At 38.8% G+C, this 23,650-nt stretch overlaps 1 protein-coding gene across 10 annotated transcripts in view; it reads left to right on the forward strand.

Moving 5' to 3' along the window:
• ZNF385B (zinc finger protein 385B) overlaps window positions 1-20,185 on the forward strand; it is a 160,842-nt gene extending 140,657 nt beyond the window's left edge. For all 10 annotated transcript variants that reach the window (XM_027880245.1, XM_027880246.1, XM_027880247.1 and 7 more), the window contains 4 exons: window positions 14,426-14,671; window positions 15,742-15,920; window positions 17,012-17,113; window positions 18,717-20,185. In XM_027880245.1, the coding sequence (XP_027736046.1) occupies window positions 14,426-14,671; window positions 15,742-15,920; window positions 17,012-17,113; window positions 18,717-18,935 (746 nt within the window). In that variant the 3' untranslated portion in view covers window positions 18,936-20,185. The remainder of the gene's footprint in view (window positions 1-14,425; window positions 14,672-15,741; window positions 15,921-17,011; window positions 17,114-18,716) is intronic.
• Window positions 20,186-23,650: the final 3,465 nt, after the last annotated feature.

Genomic DNA, 23,650 nt, shown 5'->3' on the forward strand with positions numbered 1-23,650 from the left:
AGGGGTGACTGTGGGACTTGATCTGAGCATGACAATGCCCCCATTGTGAGAGCGTGATCCTCCCTGCTCATGTTAATAATACAGTCTGACTTGGAAATGGCATCTGTAAATTTGTCATCAGGAAACATGTAAAAATAAAGCATTGTACAGGAATGGTATAGGTGGCTGCAACCTCAGGTAAGTGAATATTGATGGGTTGAATTGCACAAGTTTTGCATTCTAACGTGATTAGGCTACTATGTGATCTTGTTTTCCAAGCTCACAACTCTTTGCTGTTTAGAAAATATTTGTTTACTGATAATGATAAATACCACCATCCTATCCTCTTCACTCTGCAGACAGGAAGAAAATGCCGCAGATTATGTGAAAAGGTTGTTGTTACCCCACTTCTTTTTGGGTCATCTCTGCTTGTCCTGAAGGGTATTTGCAGATCAGAGGTGACCATAGGGGACCTTTTCATAATATGTCTCCCTCACAGTTTCTCAAACCACACAGGAAAAGTCTGGTGATGCCTATAAGCAATTTCATATGCTAGAAAATCACTCCTGTGACACTGCAAGCTTTTTATGTAGCTGCTTTGAGATGTGGTTACAGAACAGCTGTGTTAAAGAGCACTGGGAGCTGCTCTTTCCTGAGGGTCTGTGGTCCTGGATGGTGGTGTATTCTGGATCCTGGTGGGCTGGATGCCAAGTGCCCCTCAAAGCCACTCTGTCACTTCCTTCTTCAGCTGGGCAGGGGAGAGAAAATATAACCTTAAGTTCATGGGGTTGAGCTCTGTCGAACATCAGGGAAGTTTCTAGCAGCTTCTCACAGAAGCCACCCCTGTAGCCCTCCCACTACCAAAGCTTAGCCACCCAAACTCAGTACAGTGGCAAAGATTCCTGTCCCTCCGTGTGGAAGCCCAGGATCTTCAGGATGGCTGTACAGGAATAAATGTATATATATATGGCATTGCTTTAGAAAAGGGCAGGGCTTATAACCAGTATACATAGAATATTTCAAGTGTGGTTTTAACATAGCTCGAAAAATACAATAGAAGATGGTGTCTGTGATTCCAGGTTAGCATAGTCTGGGTGCTTGCAGTGATGAGTCCCTTAGGAATGTATATGATAATAAATGCATTGAAATACCACTGTTTACTTATCAAGCAAAGAGGAATTCTTTGATCATACTTCCAAATCAAAATAAATAGTTCAAAATGAAGCAGACAGATGATGTGGTATCACCTTTTTTGCATTTTACTTTGATATGAAAATCAGGAAGTAACTGTAACTGTTTTAAACTACTCAAAAGTCAAAACCATATTTCAGATTATAAAAGGGGGAGTTTTTCTTCTGTCTTAGATCCATTCACTGAATGCTCTGCGTGCCTTGTGTCTGTTTGTGAAATGATAGGTATGGGCATTTCAAGTTCAGTCCTTGCTCAAATAAGAGCAGAAGGCTCTGCTTCTTGTGACTTAGTAGGTACAGATAGACCCTTTGGATGCTCTCCCATTTTTGTTCAGCTGATACAGGAACAGGCAGCATTACCCTCCTAACTAGGCCAAATGCTAGAATCTGTTTCAAGTCCTGACCCTTCATGCTACTGCTTTGTTCTGTAGCCCTCTCCCAAGGCAGCTCAACGAGCAGTGCACAGGGTCATGGTGATGATATTCCATCATATGAGCAGTCCTGTCCTCATCTGCTGTGTGTGGCAAGGATGGCAGGAAAGGGATGGGACTGGGAAGTTTTTTGCCGGTTTCTTGATCCTAAGCAGGTCCTGTAAGAGTTATTCCAGTCCTTACAGCTGCATAACTAAAGCTAACTGCAGGTTGTTCTGAGAACACTGTCGTGCTGGAGTGTGGTACAGTATCTGACACTGAGTGGGTTTGATTTGAAAGAGCTGATGAGCTCATGGTTTGAAAATAACCTAGAGACATGGATGGACCTGACAAATGCCACTTGATGTCATGTAGACATACGGTAATTAGTTGGCCCATTAAGCAGGAGTGGCAACTCCAAGCTTTAGCAGACTTAGAAAACTTGATCTTGAGGTCTTGACTGTGGATTTGAGTTCATCAAAGGCTTTCTGTGGATGTTTTGACAACAAAGCTGAGTGGCTTTTCCTTTTATTACTAAAGTAGCATGCAGCATGTTGAATCACATTTGTTCAGGAAGTGTATGATGGGTCGGATTTCTCCAGCATCCCAATTGTCGATGCTCTTTATTCATCAACTACCAGTGAGGTGTAACGTCCCAGGGAAGGGCTCAGTTTGTATTTCACAAGTCCACAGTCAGGACACTCCCTTAGTCATCTTGCTTTCATTGCTTATTTTGAAAAGCTTTCTGCCAATGCTTAAGTTCTGAACTCTTCCATATGCATCCCTTTAGTTAGAGTAATCCCAAGAATGATACCAGATCTCTTAACAAAATCCCTTTTCACCTTAACATTTGTTTCCATTTATCACCTTGTTTTCCACTTATTTTGAAGGAATGGCTTGTTTACATAGTTCTAATAAACTGTTTTTTAGATAATCATTGAGAAGTAGATAGGAGCCAGAGACAGACAGCTTCCACAGCTAACCTGTGGTCTTATCTGTTCTGGGAAATTCTAGGTTATTTGTCATATAGATGCCATTATAGTTACCTCAAAATTTAGTTTCTAAGGCAATTATTCTTAAATTTTTTCATTCTATGTAGTGTACCAAAGTCCTCCAGACCTCAAAGTATGTTGTGACAAAGGTGTCAGTTTTGAGGGTGGGGCAGGGATAGGGAGAGGCTCTAGGAGAGGAACATGTCAAGGAGGTGTTTGGTTTGCTATACCCAGTGTCAATGTGCCCTGTTTAGAGATTGTGTCTTATGCCCTTCAAAGATGCTTGTGCTCAGGTCTAGCCTTCATCAAAAGCTACTGATGAGCCTCATCAGTTCTTCACATTTCTGCTTACATAAAGAATGCTGATGAAGTTCTACTCTATAAAATAACCATGCATCTGTGTTTATGTGCATTCAGATAGTGCCTGCTAAGCACAGGCATATTTCTGTTAGATAAAGGTAATAGTTTACGGTCAACTAAGTAGTAAATTCAATCTGAGTCAGCCACCACAGAGAGTCGTTTCAAGGGCATATTTCTTTACATGCTCTGAGGATGGTAAGTTTTGTTCCTTTTTCATTCAGTATTTAACAGCCATATGAAGATCACTCTATATTGCTGGCTGTAGAAACTCTGCCCCCAAAATAGAGGCAGAGGCACAGTATAGGGTTCGCTGCTTGATCACAGTTCCTTTATAGTTGATAATATAAAATATGATTAATAAACGCTCATAAATTCACCACAAGTACACTGTTTGCAAGTATCATATGTGTATTTACATCCATGGCACATGTAATGCCTGTATTTGATTTAATAGTAAATAGCTTCTGAGCATTTTCTGGTAGGTAGTTTCAGCAGCTGTTTCAGAAAGTTACTGTTTGGTTTATACCCATGAGATGAAAGATTAGCCAAAAGAAAAATTAGCAAGTCAAAGTCTACTAACAGGGAATCATTATAATAGGTTGTATCTTTAAACACTTTCTTCCCTGTAAGTCTTACTGTTGATACTTTTGAAAAGTGGATATTCCAGATTCATCTTTCCATGTCTAAAAGGAAGAGCACTCATACTACACATTTTGGTGCTGATAAACTCCAGGAGCTCCTGGAAATCTTTGATCTCTCTATAATAATGCTAACAAGCACATTTCAAATTCTGCACCTCTACTGCAAGCTGGTGATAGGTGCCATTAACTGAAGAATAAACTCTGCAGCTGACACAATTACACTGATGAGCTATTGCAATTCCAGCTGGAAGTCAGGTACCCACCAAAGCTGCTCTATCATTTGCCTCCTCCTGGACAGAGGAGAGAAAATACAGCAAAAGACTCGTGAGTTGAGATAAGGACAGGGAGAAACCACTCACACATTATTGTCACAGACAAAACAAACTTGACTTGGGGAAGTTAATTGAATTTAATACCAGTCAGATCAGAGTAGGATAATGAGAAATAAAACCAAATCTTAAAAAAACCTTCCCACACACACACACCCTCCTGGGCTTGACTTTGCTTCCTTTTCTCTACCTCCTCCCTCCCAGCAGTGAAGGCAGAAATGTCCTACATTTTCTGTAGTATAAAAATTATTTATACAAATATTAGGCTACTCATTATTTCCTTATTACTTGTTTTCAAGGAGAGTGAAAATATTTTGGTGTTTGTTAGACAAGTCATATTTGAAATGCAATTTATTTGTCAAATCTTGAGGGCATGACTGAATACTCACAGTCCTCGGGCAAACCTTCTACAGAAGTTGGGAAGAATGTACAATTGTGGATGCCATTAACTGAAATGAAGATGAGTGTTTCATAGCTGACTTCAGTGGCAGTTCTGCGTGGGCAAGTACTGAGTAAGTAGTTCAGCCCATGAGAATGTACTTACTACAGTTTGTCAGTTCTTCTTGATTCTTTTATTCAGGGACCCATAAATTTTGTTTTGATTTCCAATGCACTTCAGCATCTGTGGGTAGAGTTTTAAGATTTTTGTTTTGTACAAGCAGCAAGTGAAATGTGTTTCTAGTAATGTATTTCAGATTCATAAGTGGACGAGCCAATGTTATTTTTATAGTTGAGAAGATGAACCAAGACTACATAGAAGTGAAGGATGTCTGGGCAGAATATGGCATGTTTGTTGAAAACTATTTTTCTAAGCATTCCTACATTATTAAAAAGTTTAAAAGACAATGCAATAGTAAAGAAAGTTTGCATTCTAGGACCTCTAAAAAAAATGTGGCAGAGTCTGGAACGGGAGTATAAAATACTTTCAATATAATAGATGTCCGGTGTCATAAAGAGATAAGTTTATAGTTAGTAAAAAATATTTACTATTACATAGGAGAGTCACATTTTGTAATAACAGATCTTATACTGTATTTCAAGCTTGGCCTACACTGTATTATAGTTTTCCAACTTGGAGATTTTCCCATTTCAGCTAAAACAGACTGGCATAGCTCAGAAAAGATGAAAGTAAATTTGCCTAGCTATACAGCAACAGGACCCAGGAAGACTAAGCTTTTGGGTGTTTTCACTTTATGGATACTCTTTAAATTAGCATTCTCATGTGCTAGCTGTGTTTTAGATCCACCTTGTTTTCAATTGCCAGCACTGTAGTGCTACTGATCTTGATGAGTTTTATGAGCAGACTTCTAGTGAGAGTTTTCTCAACCTATCAACGTGTCAGCGAGAAAGTTGATATTGGCACTATACACTAGGAAATTGCTCTGTGATGGTGTTTGAAAACAAGTTGATTTTCTGTGGTAGTAACATGCTGCATTCACCATAGTTACCTGTTCACCCTATTAGGTCTAAAAACAGGGGTGGGAGAAGGGGGAGGAGGGAGCAGAGAAGTTGGAACTTGTAATAATCTCTTTTCAGATGAGGAAAAGACAAATATGCATTCTGTAAAAAATCATTGCAGACAAGCAGGTGACACGGAGACACTACGCATATTGCCTTCAGTGAGTGTTAGAAGTTTGTTTTTTTCCAGACATACTATACACACTCCTGCATTTTAGTTAACAGTGGTTAACCTTATTTGGTTAACAGAATCAACCCTTCTTGCTTTTGCAGAGAGAAATTGTATTGTGTTGAAATATTGAAGAAGAGGCTTTTTGAAATGTGAATGCCCTTTGTTGAAACATAACAAATTTGCACAGTTATTTTGCTATATGCTTTTTATGTGCATACCAAAATACCTTTTTTTTTTTTTTTTAATTCCACCCTGGTGAGTGCATACAGATTTTTCTTGATCTTGGTCTGTAAACCAGATCTAAAACGCCAGCCAGCCAACCTAAACCAATCCCCTAAGAATTTCAAACTGTGCAAGGAATTGATTAAAAATCATAGGCAATACAGCAGGATCATCTCAGACGCTCTGGTAATCGGAGCAGCAGGCATTCTCAGTTCAGGAAGGTGTACAAATAGGTACAGAAATAGATTTTGCAGGGCGGAGTTTCCCACTTGCAAAACTATGTGTACTTCTGACTATTTTCTAATTCTCATCAGTCCACTTTCATAAAAATTAAAACCATTCAAAATTGCAAACCTTTGTAACATTACATCTTTAGTCTGATCAGTTACATATATTTTTGTACTCTGAAGAAAAACACAGCTTCCTTTGTCAGAGTCTTTGGTACACCAAATCAGAAATAAAATACCTAAGAAATTGTTAACATCGCTGCTGTACCATAGCCATACCAGCAATACTTCTAAGGTGAAAAAAGATAACTTTGGCTCAGTCTGTTGGAGAGTAATGATGCAGTTAATCAAAAAATCAGTCTAGCTACTGACTTCACCTAATATTGCACAGGCATTTCCTGATGTAGCTTCAGTATCTTGAGAAAACATGTTGTAGCTTATTTCAGGGCACATTTGTGTTTGAGATGAAAAGCTTTATATTTATAGCTTCCATTTGTTTCTCATCTTTGTATAGTGAGAAAATTAGTTCTCTTTAGAATGTGACAAACAGATTTATTTCATTATGTAAAACTTAGCTGTTTTTCACACAGCCTGAAGAAAAAACATTTTACAAAAACTAAAGGTGTCCAAAGGGTTAATAGATACACTGTGCTGTCTGATTTGAATGTAGGTTTGCAGTGGAATTTTTCTAGAACAGAGCCCTACGGGTTTTTCAGCCTCATTTCTCAGTAGACTGCACAACTGGTGAGAAAGTAGGTATTTTGTCTGACAGCCGTTAGAGTCTCATTATTCAGCAAATGTGGAGATAAAACAAAAAAGACTTTAGAATACCTTATCAAAGTTAGCTAACTCTGTCTTAATGAGTGTCAAGAAATAACCTAGTGCTCTTTGTTTTTTGTTTTGTTGGAGTTTCTTTGAGTGATGCTGAGATGCAGGCCAAAGTACTTACAAATGCTGTACAGGTTGTGACCATTAATGACTTAATTGCTCTCCTGCTATTGTCTTTATGGCATATATTACTCATAGTGTTCTCTTTCATAAGAAGAAAAAGTAATTGTGTGTGCACTTTATTCCTCTATAGCAGTGCAAACCAGAATAAGATAAGACTTTCTGTGAAGAACAACGTTTTGAAACTTTCTTTTCTTACTACAGCTATTGTCTGACCTTCTATTCAGTAGCTTTTCTGCTAATACACTGAAGGAGGCCCTTCTTATCATCTTATTAATTCACTCATTGATAATTTTCTCCCTCCACATCTAATTTCAGGGCAAAGAGATGTACAGCAGCTATTGTTTCCAGTATAATGACTTGAGGAGGTTCTCTATCCCCAGACCTGTGTCCCAGGGTAGATCCTAAGGTTTGATTGGGCAGTACTATAAGTACAGTGTGACTAAATAAGTTTTCCCGACCTTGATTTTATTTTGGTTTGGTTTCCTAATGTCTCCCTTAATTACATTCAACCAGGCTTGTAACCTTTTTGACTGTGATCTCTCTACTTTCAATGCTTTTGTTTTGAATGCTGCAAATTTTGTTACAATATTTCTGTGGTACAGGTAAAGCTACTGATTTTTGCTCTCTGCATATTCATGTCCTTCACTTTCAAAGCTCTCCATACCTTTGTATGTCTTCTGTAATATATTTCAAAATGCTGTCTTGCACCTACCACCCATCAGCCATTGAAAACAGCCTCCAAAACAGCTTTCTGCTTTTCCTGGGCATATTTGTGAAGAGTTCTCTGCAATTAGCCACCAAACTTCCATCTGTTATTCTCAACTCTGAAAATTCTCTTTCACTGTGATGGACTGAAAAACAGAAAAAACCTTGTGAGAAGTTTGACTGTCACACCAGTGCCTGTGTTAGTTGTTCTGTCTCTATGTGATTTCATACCTGTCTGTCTGCAGCTGTCATCTCTGCTCTTAAACTGAACATCACTTGGTCTGGGGACCACCTTCTTGTTTCGTGTGCAGAAAGCTTAGAACAGAGAGGTCAAACACTAGATTTAGGTAATATCAAGTAACTTGCCTCTCTTCAGCATGATCAGTGGGCATATTTTATAAAGAAGTGTAGGAAAAAGAATGTAGTGGGAAATGTGTCACTTTTTAGATTTGTGTCAGATGTGCCAAGCATTTAACATGTTAAATTTAAACTGAGAATTTTATTTTTCAATAGACACACTTTTACTTTGTGTTCATTGATGCCAGTTTAGCTACAGTGATAAGCTTTTCAGCAAAATTTCTTGGATTGTCTACGACTGTAATTAATGCAACTGATTTATCTTTGCTACACAGTTGATCAGGGAAAGAGCACGTAATACAATAGGCTGGCAATCTCATTGCTTTCCTCTTCCCATTCTGTAACCACTGTGGGATTCAGTGGTTGTTTAATGCAGCCCAATATTCACAGGCATATTTGGAGCTGTTGAAAATATAGGGAGAACCTGAAAATCTGTTTTACTCAATACAGCTTTACCAGTTTGGGAGGTATCTTTGCTTTACTCTCTAAAATTAACACTTCAAACTAATAGTAGGTCCTCGTAGCACAACTTATGTGAACTCAAGGCTATCATAAGACAATCTTCACACCACACTTTCAGTATCCCGTAAGTAAAACATGAATGTCTCCTTTCAGAAATCACTTTTGATTTTAGTTACCATAGAAAGTGACATAGTCAGAAGTTAATTGAAAGTGTTCAGAATCATCAGGTTGCCCATGTTTTTATAAAGTTGTTCTTTCAGTGGTGATGTGGTATTGTAACATATCAGCATAAACAAGGCTGATTGAAACAAAGGCTTTTCACCTAACTGTGCATCATTTCTGCTCACCAGTTGTATAGCCTTGATAACCATGCAGTGATTGAGTTACACAGTAAATTATTTTGTTGCTGTGTTTCCCTAGCACAGCGACAAAATTACCTGGCTGGTTTATATTGGAAATTGCATTGAAAATTGCATGGCTCTTTCCTTCCTGTTTTTCAAGAAGCAGCAAAGCACAAGTGTTTACTATTTCCTTACCTCTGTGACAGAGAATAATAAATATCTTACTGCCAAAAATAATTTGTCTTTTCTAACTTGGCAATATGTTCTGTTGTGTGAGCAGGTAAAAGAAATATAAAACCAGATTTCTATATCTAGGATGGCAAATGAGCGGATCTCTCAAAAGAGCCTCAGTGTAGGGTTGTAGAGCAGCCATGGCCACTTTGCAGTGCCTGTGCTGCCCTTTTGCTGTACTTTGTGTACAGCTGCCATTCAGTGCCTGAAGCTGAGGGATGCGAAAAGGACCTGGCACAAGGAAAGGTGGGAAGCTGAAGCCTGGTGGGGGGTGGTGATAAGCATGGCATGGTCTCTTCCTGGTGGGGAGCCTCCTCCATTGCAATCAGCGCTATGCTGGGCAGCTGTTCTCTCTCCCAGGGTCCTTCACTGTTTGCATGCTCAGCTTTCACCACCAGTCGTGGACAACAGTCCCAGTTTCTGGTGGAGAAGAGAAGCAGGCAGGTGCAAAGTTGTACTTTTCATCACATGCAGACACACTATTTTCAGTAATTGAAATATTATTTCTTCTGTTATTGTTAGAGTAAGAGCAAGTTTATATATAACAAAATTTATTTGTTATATATACTGGCAGAAAATTTACATAACAGTTTTGTAAGGGTTATTAGGATCATAACAGAACTTCATATCTGAAAGATTCTAGAATATGTATTGGAAAGGGCTCTTGCAAGTGTATCATGTATACCTTGGATAATCTTTTAATTCCAACTGCTATTTGAACAAGCTGTTGTGGAACAGAAGTTCATTGCAAAGCTGTTTGTGTATCATCAGTGGCAACTGTGCAGATGGGCATGTTGTGGAGTGTTTGTAACAATGGATTTTATTGATACAGAAAAACTTGTTCCATTGACATTCTAGATTTATTAATAAGATTTAGAATCTCTGTTTTTTATTTTTATCAAGACTGTAAATTCTGAGTTAGGGATCTGAATTATAAGTAACTTTTTTGTTGAAAATAGCATGTATGATATCGTCATGAAGTCCAAATTAGAACTTCTTCCTAACAGGCACCAAAATCATCACTCTCATTCAAAAATTATATTTCCTAGCTATAGAAATCAGTGCTTACAGGCACGTTTTAGTATGGTACAAGATCATTGTAAAATATATATTTAGAACATGCAGATATATATGTTATGAAATTGTAAACACTTCACACAAATCACAAAGTGAAATAAGTGCACTCTCTTAAACATGCCGTGTGAACCAAACTGCTTAATGAAATGGTTAGTGAGATCAGAAAATATATATTTACTTTCTTCATGGCTTGCATTGATCACTGGACTATGAGCTGGGGCAGAGTGCTCATATTCAATTTTTTGCCAGGAAAGAAAATAACTGAATAGAGGAGATGGAGGTTGAGTGTCAGAGGGAAGAAGTTTTACAGTAACATTTTTGCCCCTTTTTGGGCTAGGAAGTAGAACACCTTCACTTAGCTGGACTAGGACTTCAGCATTAATAGGTAGGTCCTATGGATTGTGCCATAGCAACTGCAGTGAGAGTCACGTGACCTGCAGAGGTTGGTAAGTCAGTCCAGCTGGTCCTCTGTTGGGAGGTAGAACTTGCAGATTTGAACCTGTCAGGTGTTATCCTGCAGTGTCCTGACCTTGGTACATATACTCAAAGTGACTGATCAGATTGAATTTTAACATGGAGCTGACATAAGCATGAGTCAAACAAGCAGAAATACATGGAAACAACTTCAAAGCAGAATTAAAACAATGTAATGGGTGACAAAAGCATGATATTACTGAGCCCAAAGCAATACTTAATTAGCTTGCTTTAGTTTTTTTCCCTGGGCTCTACTTCAAAATAAATTCAGGCTTCAGTAAGAACCTGAATCATCAATTTACTTTTCTGGAATCTTGAAAAAAAGGAAGACTTAATTTAAAGACAGGAATTTAACAAAGATGAAATATGGCTTTTTTAAATGGAAAAGGAACATAGATACAGTGCAACAGTACAAATTAGATTTTAAATTAACCTCTTGCTCGTGAGTTGTGATGTGAGCATTTCAACCTGACCTGATGCAGATTGAATCCCAGCTACTGCTTTCAGGGAAGAGCTGGTGTTGCTGTGGTCTCATGCTTCCAGCTGTGCTCGTGCAGCAGAAGCTGCTGTGTCAGTGGTCTGGGGCAGGATGGACGCACGTCTGCACCCATTTGGCCTCTGGCTCTGTTGGCCTCAACCTAGGTGGAGATCAAAGCAAGTATGAGCCTATTCTCAATAATACTTACCTTCAGAAATAGCAAGAGGACTATAATCCTACAGCTGTATTTCACCATCCACATGTATTTTATAAGGTGATTATCATTTGGAAATATGGCATGCAGCCATTAACAGTTACATTTTTTGATTTCTGAGTGCAGATCTTATTTGTTAGCTCTGTGCTATAAGTAGAAAAAAGGAGAATAATATACATGCAATTTGCATTTCCTGTGCTTTGCACGGTTGAATACTTGGCATTTCTGTCTCACACATAAAACTGTAAGTAATGGTGTTTTGAATTCTGTGGATTGAAAACAATAAGCTGTTATCAAAAGCCCATTTGGAGAAGTGCAATTTTCTGATTTTAGAAGCCAGGAAAACCCAGTTCTGGCCCCACTGCAGTGACAAATATGCACTTAGCTCTGTGTACTTTCTGTGGGAGTTAAACTGTATAATAACCTTACAATTATGATCTTTGAAGATGTTCTGCATTAAACATTTAGAATGGTGGAAGGAAACATTAATTCATAGAGGGGCGTATGTCTCTCCTTATACATCCCCATCGATGAAGAGCTTATTTGCTTCAGGAAGCTTTCCAAATGAAAGAGTTATTATGTGAACTGAGGTTCTTTCCAAAAGCTGTGATACTGGCAGAATTGAGCCCAGCTGGATGCTGGTAACTTATCTCTAGTTTTCTGGAAGTTTCTTGTTAGTTTGTTACGCATTGTATACTGTAAAATTCCTTTGTATTATAAATAGTGACAGCACTGTAAATCCATGGAATATAAAACTCTACATACTACATCAGCTGGTGGTCAGCTGGGTGAGAAGTGAAATCTGTGATTTCTCAATCAACTATTAAATTCAACATTGGAAAACCGTCAGTCTGTGATGGTAATTGGTGGCCTGCGTAAAATAGATCTTCTTCCGTGTCTTGGGATCTCACTCTGCAGACACTTGATGGCAAAACAAAGAAATAAAAATCTGCTCTCTCTCGTTGTGGTCAGTGAGAACAGCGCAGGCAGGGGCTGCGGGCAGGAGTGTGAGCGTGCACTGACTGTGCGAGGGTGTCTCTCAGGAGTCCACCCCACACCCATCAGCTGCTGTTCCTGCTGCCCCCTGCCACCCGCTCTGTCACTCGCTGCAGGAGATGACTTCTACCTCTAGGAGGTGTTTCAAAAGCACCGAATTTTTATGCTTAAAAAAAATATATGGGAAACAACATAAAAATTCGGACCCAGACAAGAAGTGTAGTCAGTATATGTTGGTATACAGCTGCTGTTCTGCAGGTATATTTTTCTTTTAAGGCCTGAAATGCAAAATACTGAGGAATGTTCCTCTGTTCCACTGAGGTTCACATATATCCTGGTGTTATGCTTTTTGCAGTCGGGCATAACACGGCATATACAACAACAACAACAACAAGTCTATTTTTCTGTAATGTGAATTTGCAAGTGGCAACTGTTCAGTGTGTTTCATTTGTAGATATTAGCACCTCTGAGAATTTTCCATATTGAAAACTCTTTAATTTAGAATGCTAACAACTACTATTTATTAAAACTGTATTTTATGAAGACTTATAGGTTATATAAAGTGTTCTAGTTTTTTGCAGATGTGACTTATTACTATAGAGACGCTAAAATTGAATAGCCTATGAAGTACAATTTAACATCAGTTTCTTTTATCATGCGTTATTAATCAAAATACCTTCAAAATCTGGTTTTAACATTAACTTGGTCCTAATAGTAGTCTTTGTACTTGGCTGTTTTCAGTGTTTAGTACTGTCCATATTGTGTAATTTCAAAGTCTTTTTATTGCTATTTTAAAAAATAATACTTATTTTATTAAAATTTTCTTTCTCCTCATTTATAACAATCTAAAATTGATATACTACAATGCTCTTCTGGGAAATATGCAAATAGCTCTGGGGTTTAGTTTCAGGATGGCTGTTCATAGATCATAGACGCTCTCGAGTGTTTGAGTGGGTGCAGTCCTGTTTTCAGAATTCTTGGTAGCAGCATTGGCCTGATACACAGAATCATGTTAAAACAGAGTCTGGTAGCTGTAAACATAAAGTGCAAGGGTCCGTGTTTAAAAATAAATGCTCAAAACAGAACCTAGTTTTTCAAGTCAGTTTAACTGTATTTAAAACTATGCCAGGCGTTTCAAATGGGATATAAATGGTTTTTAAGAGGTTGCTCTTATGTAGATGATGTACTTGCTTAGATAATAAAATTTGATTCCTATTGTTCAGAGTGACAACTCAATCATTTCTCATGTCCGTTTTGTCAGGGTTGCTCATACCAGCACCACTGTGCTGTCCCCCCTCCCATCCCATGTTTTTTATAGGTAGAGCTTGTTTTACTGCTGGCAACTTATACAGCTTGTGGTCACAAGGCCTGCAGTTGAATAGCTTAAAATGCAATGAGCTCTTGTAGGCAGCACGTAAGCAGGGAGCATTTGAATACTGGCTCTGGCACAAAGTTCCTCTTTAGGCACAGTTGGGGCATTTAATCTCTTGCTTTGTGATTGCCATCTGCAAAATGAATACCTGCCTGTCTCATAGGAGCACAGATGATTGACTCATGCTTGTGAAGTGATACAGGAATGCACTGAATGCACATGAAGCCATCTAATCTACAGATATATGGGGAATTGTTCTTGGAAAAAACTATAAATATTAGCAGCCGTGTTCACGTGTGTCATGTAGTTACCATAATCAACTCCTGTAACTGAAATGAGGGATATCATATGTCAAAATGGTATGGGAGCCTTTCAGTGTCCTCCCAGTGACTTTGAGAAACTTGAGCCCTTCAAAAGGCAAATATATAGTTTTTGAGAAATATTTTTGTAATTCCCAGTGCAAAGCCTTGCACGTTTTCCTGAGTGCTGTCCAGTCTCCCTAAGCCTGTCTGCCTTTAGGCTTTCTTAGGCTTCTTTCAACTGGCAATACCTGCAGCATGACAGCAACAACAACAGCATGAGTTTTTTTAAGTCATTAGTATTCACTGGTGGCCTTAAAAACAAGAAATTCACCCCTTTTGTCAAATTACACAAAGGGGCTGCTCTCTTTCATAAAATGAAATTAATTAGGCCCCTGTGGTATTAGGTTCACTAAACCCACAGGACTATTACTGTATGATTTTTTTGTGTGTGGTTTATTTTTACATATGTATTTTGCTTCTTTTAGAAGATAAAGGGAAAGCAAAACCCAATAGTGCAAGTCAGCAGTCCAATACAGAAGCGGGTCCTTTTCTTCCCAAATCTGGAGTGGCAGCAGTGGCACCTCTAGCACCTGCCTCATCCAGCAAGAGCACAAATGGAGCTGCTGACACAGTTACTGAGTCAGAAGAGGAAAAAGCCAAAAAACTACTTTACTGTTCATTATGCAAAGTGGCTGTGAATTCCCTTTCACAACTAGAAGCTCACAATACAGGTGAGTATCCACATGGTCCAAGTCAGTTGTGTGTGCAAATTTTTAAAATTCAGTGTAACAAGCTGGTAGCCACACTTTACTGAAGAATCTCTTAGTTAAAACTTACAACGTCAAGTTACAAAACCAGTTTTGTTAATGACAATTTCATGTGTGGTGTTGGATATTCTATTAAAGCACTCTCTAATATTTTTTACTGTCTTTCATGTACTCTGTAAGTTTTTAGTTAACAAAATCCTTACAGTTCATGTTACCTAAGCAGATTCCATTGCACCTTCCCAGTGAGGATCATAGTAGGATCATAGTGGTTTCCGTAACACTAAGGTTTCTAAAATGTCTGTTCTCCCTCTCCTCCATATTTCATCTCACTATCACTGTCATCTGTTATTTTGCTGGTACAACTTACAGTAATTATTGTTGTTTCATATTTATGATAATTTTAGAATGGGCTCATTAAATCTCCTAGATGTCCTAGAATTTTCTGATGATTGAAGATTAGATATGCTCCCTTTAATAGACCACAAGCAGCAATCCCTAATGTGCTCTGTCTGCTGTGTGTGCTGATGGTGTACTGGTGCTGTAAAGCTTGTTAACAAACCATTGAACCTGGCTTTACAGCTGTAATCCATTCTTGAAATGGACAAAGCAGCCATTCCTTCCAAATCAGAGGATATTTATTGAAGCATTACTGTTCCTAGGCACGTTTTGAGCGATTGCTGTGGTTCCTGTCCCACTCTTGGCTAATACCCTTTTTTGTGATTCACCAGCTATATGGATTGTGGCAGAACAATAAGCAGCAAACACTTTGGCCATGCAGTCACACACTGCCCCCAAACAGCAAGGCAGTGGTCCAGTATGTCTGTTGTTCCCTTTTTGCACAAACCCTTCTGGTTTGCCTTTAGATCATGGAAGTGGGAATTACTCTGAACAAAACCAGAGTGATAACTAGTCCCAATCTGTGGTGATTTTAACCATTCTGTCTTGAAGATAAAAGTATTACAAAGTCCTGAGGCTGATGGATGTGGTTTTTATGCTGCTGATGGTGAGCTCACCTACATCTCCTTGCCCATTAGGCTCCAAGCACAAGACCATGGTCGAGGCTCGGAATGGTGCTGGTCCCATCAAGTCTTACCCTCGGCCTGGATCCCGACTGAAGGTGCAGAATGGCAGTAAAGGGTCAGGACTGCAGAACAAGACGTTTCATTGTGAAATCTGCGATGTCCATGTTAATTCAGAAATTCAGCTTAAACAGGTAGTTTGCATGTATCTGGAACTCCTTTGTTGGTTTTAGCTGTATTGCAATATTGTAGATGGGATGTAGGGTGAAGATGTTTTGGTGAACACTAAGTGAACTTACTATTTCCTATCTGTCATCCCACAGCTATTTCTAAATAGCTCATCATAGGTCAAATTCAGATAATTGTTTCAGCTGGGAAAAATGGTCTTGACAGTCATAAAGCAGAGGTGTCAGTATCAATGAATAACATAGAAGATCTCATTTAAAAATTTGCTGTAGTTCCAGAGAGATGTGAACTTTAGTCTCCCACATATAAGAAATTCTGGGTTGAGATTCCCTGAATTCTTCCTTCAGTGCTGTTTCAGTCTACTGGAATAAGTTTTAATGCTATGTGAGAAGGAAAATGTGACTCAAATCTATTGGTTTGGGACAGTCAACAGGAGGGTAATACTCTAGATATGTCTGAATTGTGTAGAACAATGTTATCATTAATGGTGTAGCTGTATGAACATGCAGCTCTTCTCTGAGTCAATTAGCCCTGGGTTCAGAGCTGCGCTCATACAGACATAGTGTTGCTGATACCCAAATGGGAATCTCTAACTGGATGGTCCTGTGCTGTGTGGATGTGTCCTCTCATTCCCTGTTATTTTAGTTAGTTCTAAGATAACATTAAATTGCATGGTGTAGACATATCCCTGGGTAATGGTTCTTCCTTCAGCTAATATTGAATTATTTATGCAACTGAACAGCATGAGCAGGATGGAAATTTACCTCCTACTTCTGAGTATCCCTATGACCTACTGCTTACAGCTCTGCCTGATTTGAAGCTTCTCAAGTGGAAAAAGGAGATACTGACAAAAATACCGATAATTTGCAGAGTCTGTCTTGGATCACAAAATACGCTGTATTTGATTAGTTTCTGATTCTCTATTTGATGTGCTTCAAATTGTTATGTTTAATTTAGCAAAACTCATCTTTGCTCTCTCTAAAGAACCTACTTTATCTTACAAACAGGGGCTTGGGCATATCCTGCTGATAAATCAATTTCAAACTCAAAACCGAGAAATGTTTAAACAGCTAATTAAATGTGAGGATATTTATTTCAGCACATTTCCAGCCGAAGGCATAAGGACAGAGTTGCAGGAAAGCCTATGAAACCTAAATATAGTCCTTACAACAAACTGCAGCGCAACCCAAGTATTTTAGCAGTAAGTATTTTTATTTCTCCTCACTGTCTGTGTAAATTTGTGACCTTGGGGACTCCCACCACACAGAGACAGGAACATGACAGACCCAACGCTTCCGCAGCCTCTCTTCCCCCGCAGGCTGAGTCTGCACAGGGATCAGATTTGAAGATAGTTATGTATTCTGTCTGCCCAGGCAAAGGTATGCAGACAGCAGTGTGAGTGTTATTTACTGCTAGAAAGAAGGGAATAATCAGTGGAATGGGGAATGAACCGTGTACCCTGTGGAAAGGTATCAGCTCTGCTGGGCTAGTGCACTTCTTGAAAGCAGCAATGGATATACTCTGTCTTTCTACACACCTGAGATAACTCAGTTTTGATGGATGCAGTCAGGGAAAAGGATATAGAATGTTAAGATACAAAAATATTAAAGCTCTTTCTCTGCATACAGCAAAACAGAGTGCTGTGTGGATGTATTAGTGGGTGCAAAAGAGTCATCAGGTGTTTAGGAGAATTGATTGCCTATCTGTGTGTTCAGGCTGTGTCTGTCACTGGCTATCGAAACACCTGTCCTGTCTCTGTGTCCCTAGCCAATCCCTTTCACACCCGCCTGCATTTCCAGGAATCCCACAAGCTGGTTCTGCCAGTCAGCTGCAGCCAGGGTTCAGGCTGGCTTTAGCACAGCACAGTTTGTATGTTTATTTGCTCGTGGATCAGCCTGTACTTTATTCATTAGAGAAAAGTGCTTGCCGCCTATGGCACAAAACCAATTTATAGGTGGGGAAGAGAGAGATGCAGATGTATGTGTGCAAGAGGAATCATTTGAAAAGCTTTTAAAAGCTGAAATATTCATATGTCCTTGTAATTGTGTAGAGGCAAATGAAAATACTGCAGGCTTTCTCTAAGTCTCTCCATTCAATAGGTTCTGCACATGCTAATCTTCACTTGTGTAATACATCATTTTATAATCTATTGCATAAGAAGAGACTACCAGTTATAAGGGAAGGACACGAGTATCTTTGCCTCCACAAACATTTGATTATGGTGCAAACCATTTTCAGTGAGACCACAGTGTATATATTTCTGGTTATCTGTTTCACCACAGGCACCAGGTCATAAACAGACTAATAATTATTTTAGGAAAAATTCTTTATGTTACTGATCTTAAAAAATATTTCTACTTTGAATAGAGCAGGTCTGCAGTGTCAGGTGAAAAGCTGAGTGGACTAAGATCAGCTTCCCATCTTGACCACTCTACTTTTCTATAATTCATTTTTGCAAGTGGAAAATTTGACTTTTGATATTGAAGTCTCAATCATGGTTTTTTTAATATTTCATGCGCAGTTATAATTAATATGAAGTTGTTCACTTGCAAATTATGCTTCCTTCTAAACATGTGACTGTCTCTAGACTCACGAGATCTATGTATCTTTAAATATAGGATTTGGTTGCTGTAATTGCCTTGAGAGTAAGAGGACAATGTAGGTAGCATTTCTAAGGAGCTGACATGAGGCTTCTGTGAAAAGCCACAGCATGCTCTGTGTCAGAGTTCACTTTTTCCCTCATGTAAAAGTAGGCATGGGGAGAACTGTATTGACATTCCTTTTTTGTGTGTGTTTTATTCCAGGCAAAACTTGCATTCCAGAAGGACATGATTAAGCCGCTGGCACCTGCTTTCCTCTCATCTCCTCTTGCTGCAGCTGCAGCTGTTTCATCAGCTCTGTCCCTTCCTCCCCGGCCCTCTGCATCCCTGTTCCAGGCACCAGCAATACCACCAGCTCTCCTGAGGCCAGCCCATGGGCCCATCCGGGCGACACCTGCCTCCATACTTTTTGCACCATACTAATTTATTGATACAAAAGAGAGATAACTATGGCCAGTACAAAGGGTAAAAGGAAAACAGCAAAGGGGTCGAGATTTTAAAATGTGTTTCTCTTTTGCAATGCCATCCAGAAGGACACCTCATCCAAGCACATCATAAAATCCATCATTGATGGCAGTGCATTTTTGAGTCTAGACAACTCTCTCAGTCTATCTCTGTCTTTATTTTTTTAATCAAAATAGTGTGATTTGCTTAAAAATTAAATTGCTCATAACATTTATACCATTAAAAATTCATGCTTCTATTCTTTTTTCCTTTTTTCTTTTTTTTTTTTTAAATGTATATGATGCACCTTGGAATCAAGGAACATAAAATATTTTCCTGACAGACTTGAAAACTAGGGTCTTCCTCACTCACACCTATGTAAATACTTCTCTGAAAACCAATGGGTTACAATCTAATATGGAAAAAAGGTAGATGAACAAAATGCTAGATCATGGATAACATCTCAAGAAAGAATTGCATCCATTTTTTCCATGTGTTCTTGTTGACAGGGATTGTGTGCTGTCCTAGGCCCCAGTACTGGTGTACCTTGTGTAGTATTAAAGATGTATCACATGTCTGATCTTAACATTTTTAGTTTCTGTGCAAATGTTTGAAAGCAATGCAGGGCTGAAGCTTTTAATTATTTCTTTTGTGTCACACTTGATTTAGAGAAATCAAAAATAGAAAGCCATATAACATAGAGTTAAGATTACTACTTGTTTGCTACTTTCATTTAACTTATTTTTGTTGTTTCCTCACTGGTGTTGCTAATCAATGTTTAAAGAGAAAAAAAAGCTTTTCAAATGCACATTGCCACAGCTCATATGCATTGTTCAAGAAGACAATGGATCCATGTATTTGTACGTAAATATCCTTTTTTCTTCATTTCTAACTAGTTTCCTTTGTAACAATGCTGCATAACATTGTGGCTCCCTAATGCAATAATGTACAGAACATAAAATATTTATAATTGATCATATTCTCTGTTTACTGAATATGTTGCAGTAATGCCCCACCTATCTTCTTACCTCCCCAACCCTTTTATAAAGGTGAATCAATACACAGTGCTCAGACTGAAGTCATTATGTGATAATGGGGACAACAGGTGGAAGAAAGAAAAATAAGAAGAGAATTAACTTTTAGAGCATCTTTATCAGCAATCCATAATAGTAAAATGTCTGTGTATTTTTTTAAATGTACCTTTTCAATAAAATAATAAGAAAACTGTACATGCTTATTGTGTTTATTAATTGGTACAGAAAAAAAAGTCTGAAACAAATTTGGCTAAAGGAGCCTTCAGGAGCAGACAAAGCATTGCAGTTGCAATAAAATATAATTATAGAACCTGTGTTTGCTTCCCTTGTGTTTTAATGTCTTTTCCTCACTACAGCCTATAATAACATTTACTGGAGCTTTTTTGCAGCAAGACTGTAAACATTCACCACATCAGAGATTTGGAGGAAGATGCAGCAGAGACCAGGTGTGTGATTATGGTTGTATTATTGCACTACCAAAATGCTACACCATAGTTATGCTGTCACTAATGGAGGTTAAGGATTAACTTTAAAACCAGCCTTGGCATATCTGAGATTGGAAGCAGGTCACTTAAGAGCCGGGACTTGCTCTGTAGCACGAGCAAAGTAAGTAGCTGGTTGATGCAGCAGCAGGCTTTTAAAGGGAGGTTTTTGGGGAAGCTTTGAAATGATCTTTTTTTATTGCTGAAAAGCTTGATCTATTCTTTAAAAGCCTTTTATTTATTAATACAAAGTGAAAAGTAAAGAGTACAAGAGTAAAAAAGACTCAACTGTAAGGCTATTAGGGTTAATACAAAGCCAACAGGGCCATTACAAATCCACAAAGGCCAAGGAAAATAACTTCAGAAACTTTATAATAGAGATTTTACAGACCAACATATACCTCCTAGTAGCTTATTAAAGACCATTTTCTGCAAGTGTAATTCTACTCAATTACCACTATTCTGTGGAGGTGTCAACGAGGATAATTTGCTGGACAATCATCTACCATGGGGCAGGTAAGGGAGTCCAGGCTTTTACCATCCTCTGGGACAGCAGGTACCTTTGTATTAAACTTGTGGACCTTGAGAATTACCACATGTAGTACAGGTAGACACTGTGCCATGTGCATCTGTTTGTGTCTGATTTTGTAGGTAGTCAGATTTAACTGCTCAACTACCTTCAGAGGAGTTAATTCCATGAGAAGCCTGTTTCTGTCCAACATAAGCAAGTTTTACAGAACTTTGTATTTTAACTGGTTACTTTGGAAACCAGAGTTGTCCATGTATTGAACCACTATTTTACCTGCTTTTTATAACCTACAGTTGATTAAGAGAAATTTCAAGCAATTGCAAGTTACTGCAATTGAAAGTGTTCCTATATAATATACAGAAAACCTGTACTAAGGAGGGGATCAGCCCAGGGGTATGTAGATTTCTTGGACAGCTGATTATTTCAAAGAGCATCTTGCTATTGAGAAATATTTCGGTCAGTAAGGGTGAAAGAATGTATGATGTCAGTCAGCAATGAAAAGAATTAATCTATGAAATACAAGGAGCTAAAAGACTCTGATTATGAGCCAAGAAAGAGTCATGTTAAGATTCATATTCAAGAGTCTTTGTACTCTTGGCTGTGCTAACTTACATTTTGTGTACTGTAACTCTGTTTGCCACCAAAGTTTTGTCTGCAACGTGCAGGACTGGGCATTTGAGATGATAATTACAGGATAAATGGCAAACCCTCTCATTTTAAAAATGAGCTCTACATAAGAATATTTGTATCATACACAAAGGCTATCGGCTGCTTTTTTGTAATGTTAAGATATTATCTCCTGAGGTGTTATATCATTACAGACATCTGGCTATGAAATTCATGCATTTGCTGTAACAGAGTACTGAAATACAATTATTTACAATGTTTGCCTTTTAAATAAAGATGTACAAACCACTAAGGTAATAAGTTTAAAATGACAGGATCGCATCCTCTTGTATGTGTGTTGTTTTAGGTCTGTTCACTGCACTGTGAACTGCAAGTTGTTCCCATATGAGAAGTCAGAAGCTGTAAGGACATTGTATTGCTCAGGGATTATCACCTGGCACTGCCATCTTTCTGCAGCAGAAAAAGAAGGATCCAGACCAGATCACACATCAGCAGGAACTTTCTGCTGGTACATGTGACTGGATCATGGTCCCTGTATAGCAAAATATTTTCGTAAAGGGTTATCAAACAGAGATGTGGTCCACTAGTCTGTACAGGTCAATTATTTGCAGAGATTGCTTTGTTAAAGGTAATAGCAATAGGATCTTCTATGACTATTGGATACTAAAATACCAGTGTGTCTGCCTCTCCTTTCTGCAGGTCAAAATCATAATGAAACCCTTCCCTCTAGTTTTGGTCAGATAGCAGAAGGAAGAAGACAGGAGCTAGCACGCGCATTGCCCAGTCTACATCACCACTTGAAATCCTTTGATAATGTTACACTGGGTCCATCTACTGATAAACTGACAGTTCCTTTAAGAAAGAGACTTTTTAATTTAAAAAAAAAAAAAAAGTACCTTATTTTATTTCCTTAAAATGTGAACTTGAAGTATAAATTTTATGCCCAGGAAAGTTTTGCAAAAGAATTTGTCGCATTTGTTTAAAAAAAAAAAATAGACCACGGTTGTTTTAAACTTTGCAGGAATTGTTTCACTGTCTTTATGGATTTGGCAATAACCCACTGAACCTTAATGTATATCTTTTGAACCTTTCACCTTGAGTAAGTGAGGAACTGAACTATTTATTCATGCTTGGTTGGACATTAAATCACCACAACTGTCACCTTCTAGTGACAGTGGTCATGATGATTTTCTTAGTATGCCTAGTATGTTTTTCAAATGGGTTTTTTTTTGCCTTAACATTCTTGTTTCAAGTGCCAACTTCAGCATTCTTAAGTATTATTGGAATGACTGGCATTTCAGGTAAAGCTATTTTTTTTTTGTTTGTCTAGAATTCTTATGATAATGTTTTATGTTTCATATCTATATTTATGTATATTGATAGAGTACCGTGCTGGATGCTTACTGAGTGCCAGAAGTGGAAGAGGCCAAACTAAGACTGTTGCCTTTTAAAGGCTGCAGCTGAGGGAGGTATCCCAGGACAGGGAAAAGGACAACTTTAAACTCGTCTTCCAAAATGTCAAGAATGAGGACCTGGGCACATGAAAACAAGTAAGTGTCTGGGATTGACCAACACAGGTTTACAAAAGGCAAAAAAATGTCTGAGTGCCCCAGGCATAACCTCTCTGCCAGGAGGGGCCTGTCTGTGCAGCCAAGGGGAGCGGGGTGCCCTGAGGCTGGCTTTGGTAAGGCTTCCGACACCGGCTCTCCCAGAATCCCGGCAGGCAAAGGTGTGCAGCGTAGTCTGGGTGGGTGGCTATAAAGTGGCTGTAGGAGTTCCTGGGTCACCAAGCTCCAAGCACTGGGTAGCCGCTGGCAGCCTGTGGCAGCCGGCCAAGGACTGTCCTTGGGGCCAGTGACACCAACCACACTCCGTGGGGACCTGTGCAGTGGGGCAGAGAGTCCTTGGGAAGTACACAGGTGTGAGTGCAAAACCAGGGGCCTGCTTTTCCAGTGGTGTGCTGGAGGGTAACACTGCCCTCCGGATGGACCTTGGCAAGCTGGAGATGTGGTTTGATGGGAA

The sequence above is a fragment of the Empidonax traillii genome, unplaced genomic scaffold, assembly GCF_003031625.1.
Source record: "Empidonax traillii isolate 1590-97213 ecotype Southwest subspecies unplaced genomic scaffold, ASM303162v1 scaffold65:size4453928, whole genome shotgun sequence".
Classification (NCBI taxonomy): Eukaryota; Metazoa; Chordata; class Aves; order Passeriformes; family Tyrannidae; genus Empidonax; species Empidonax traillii.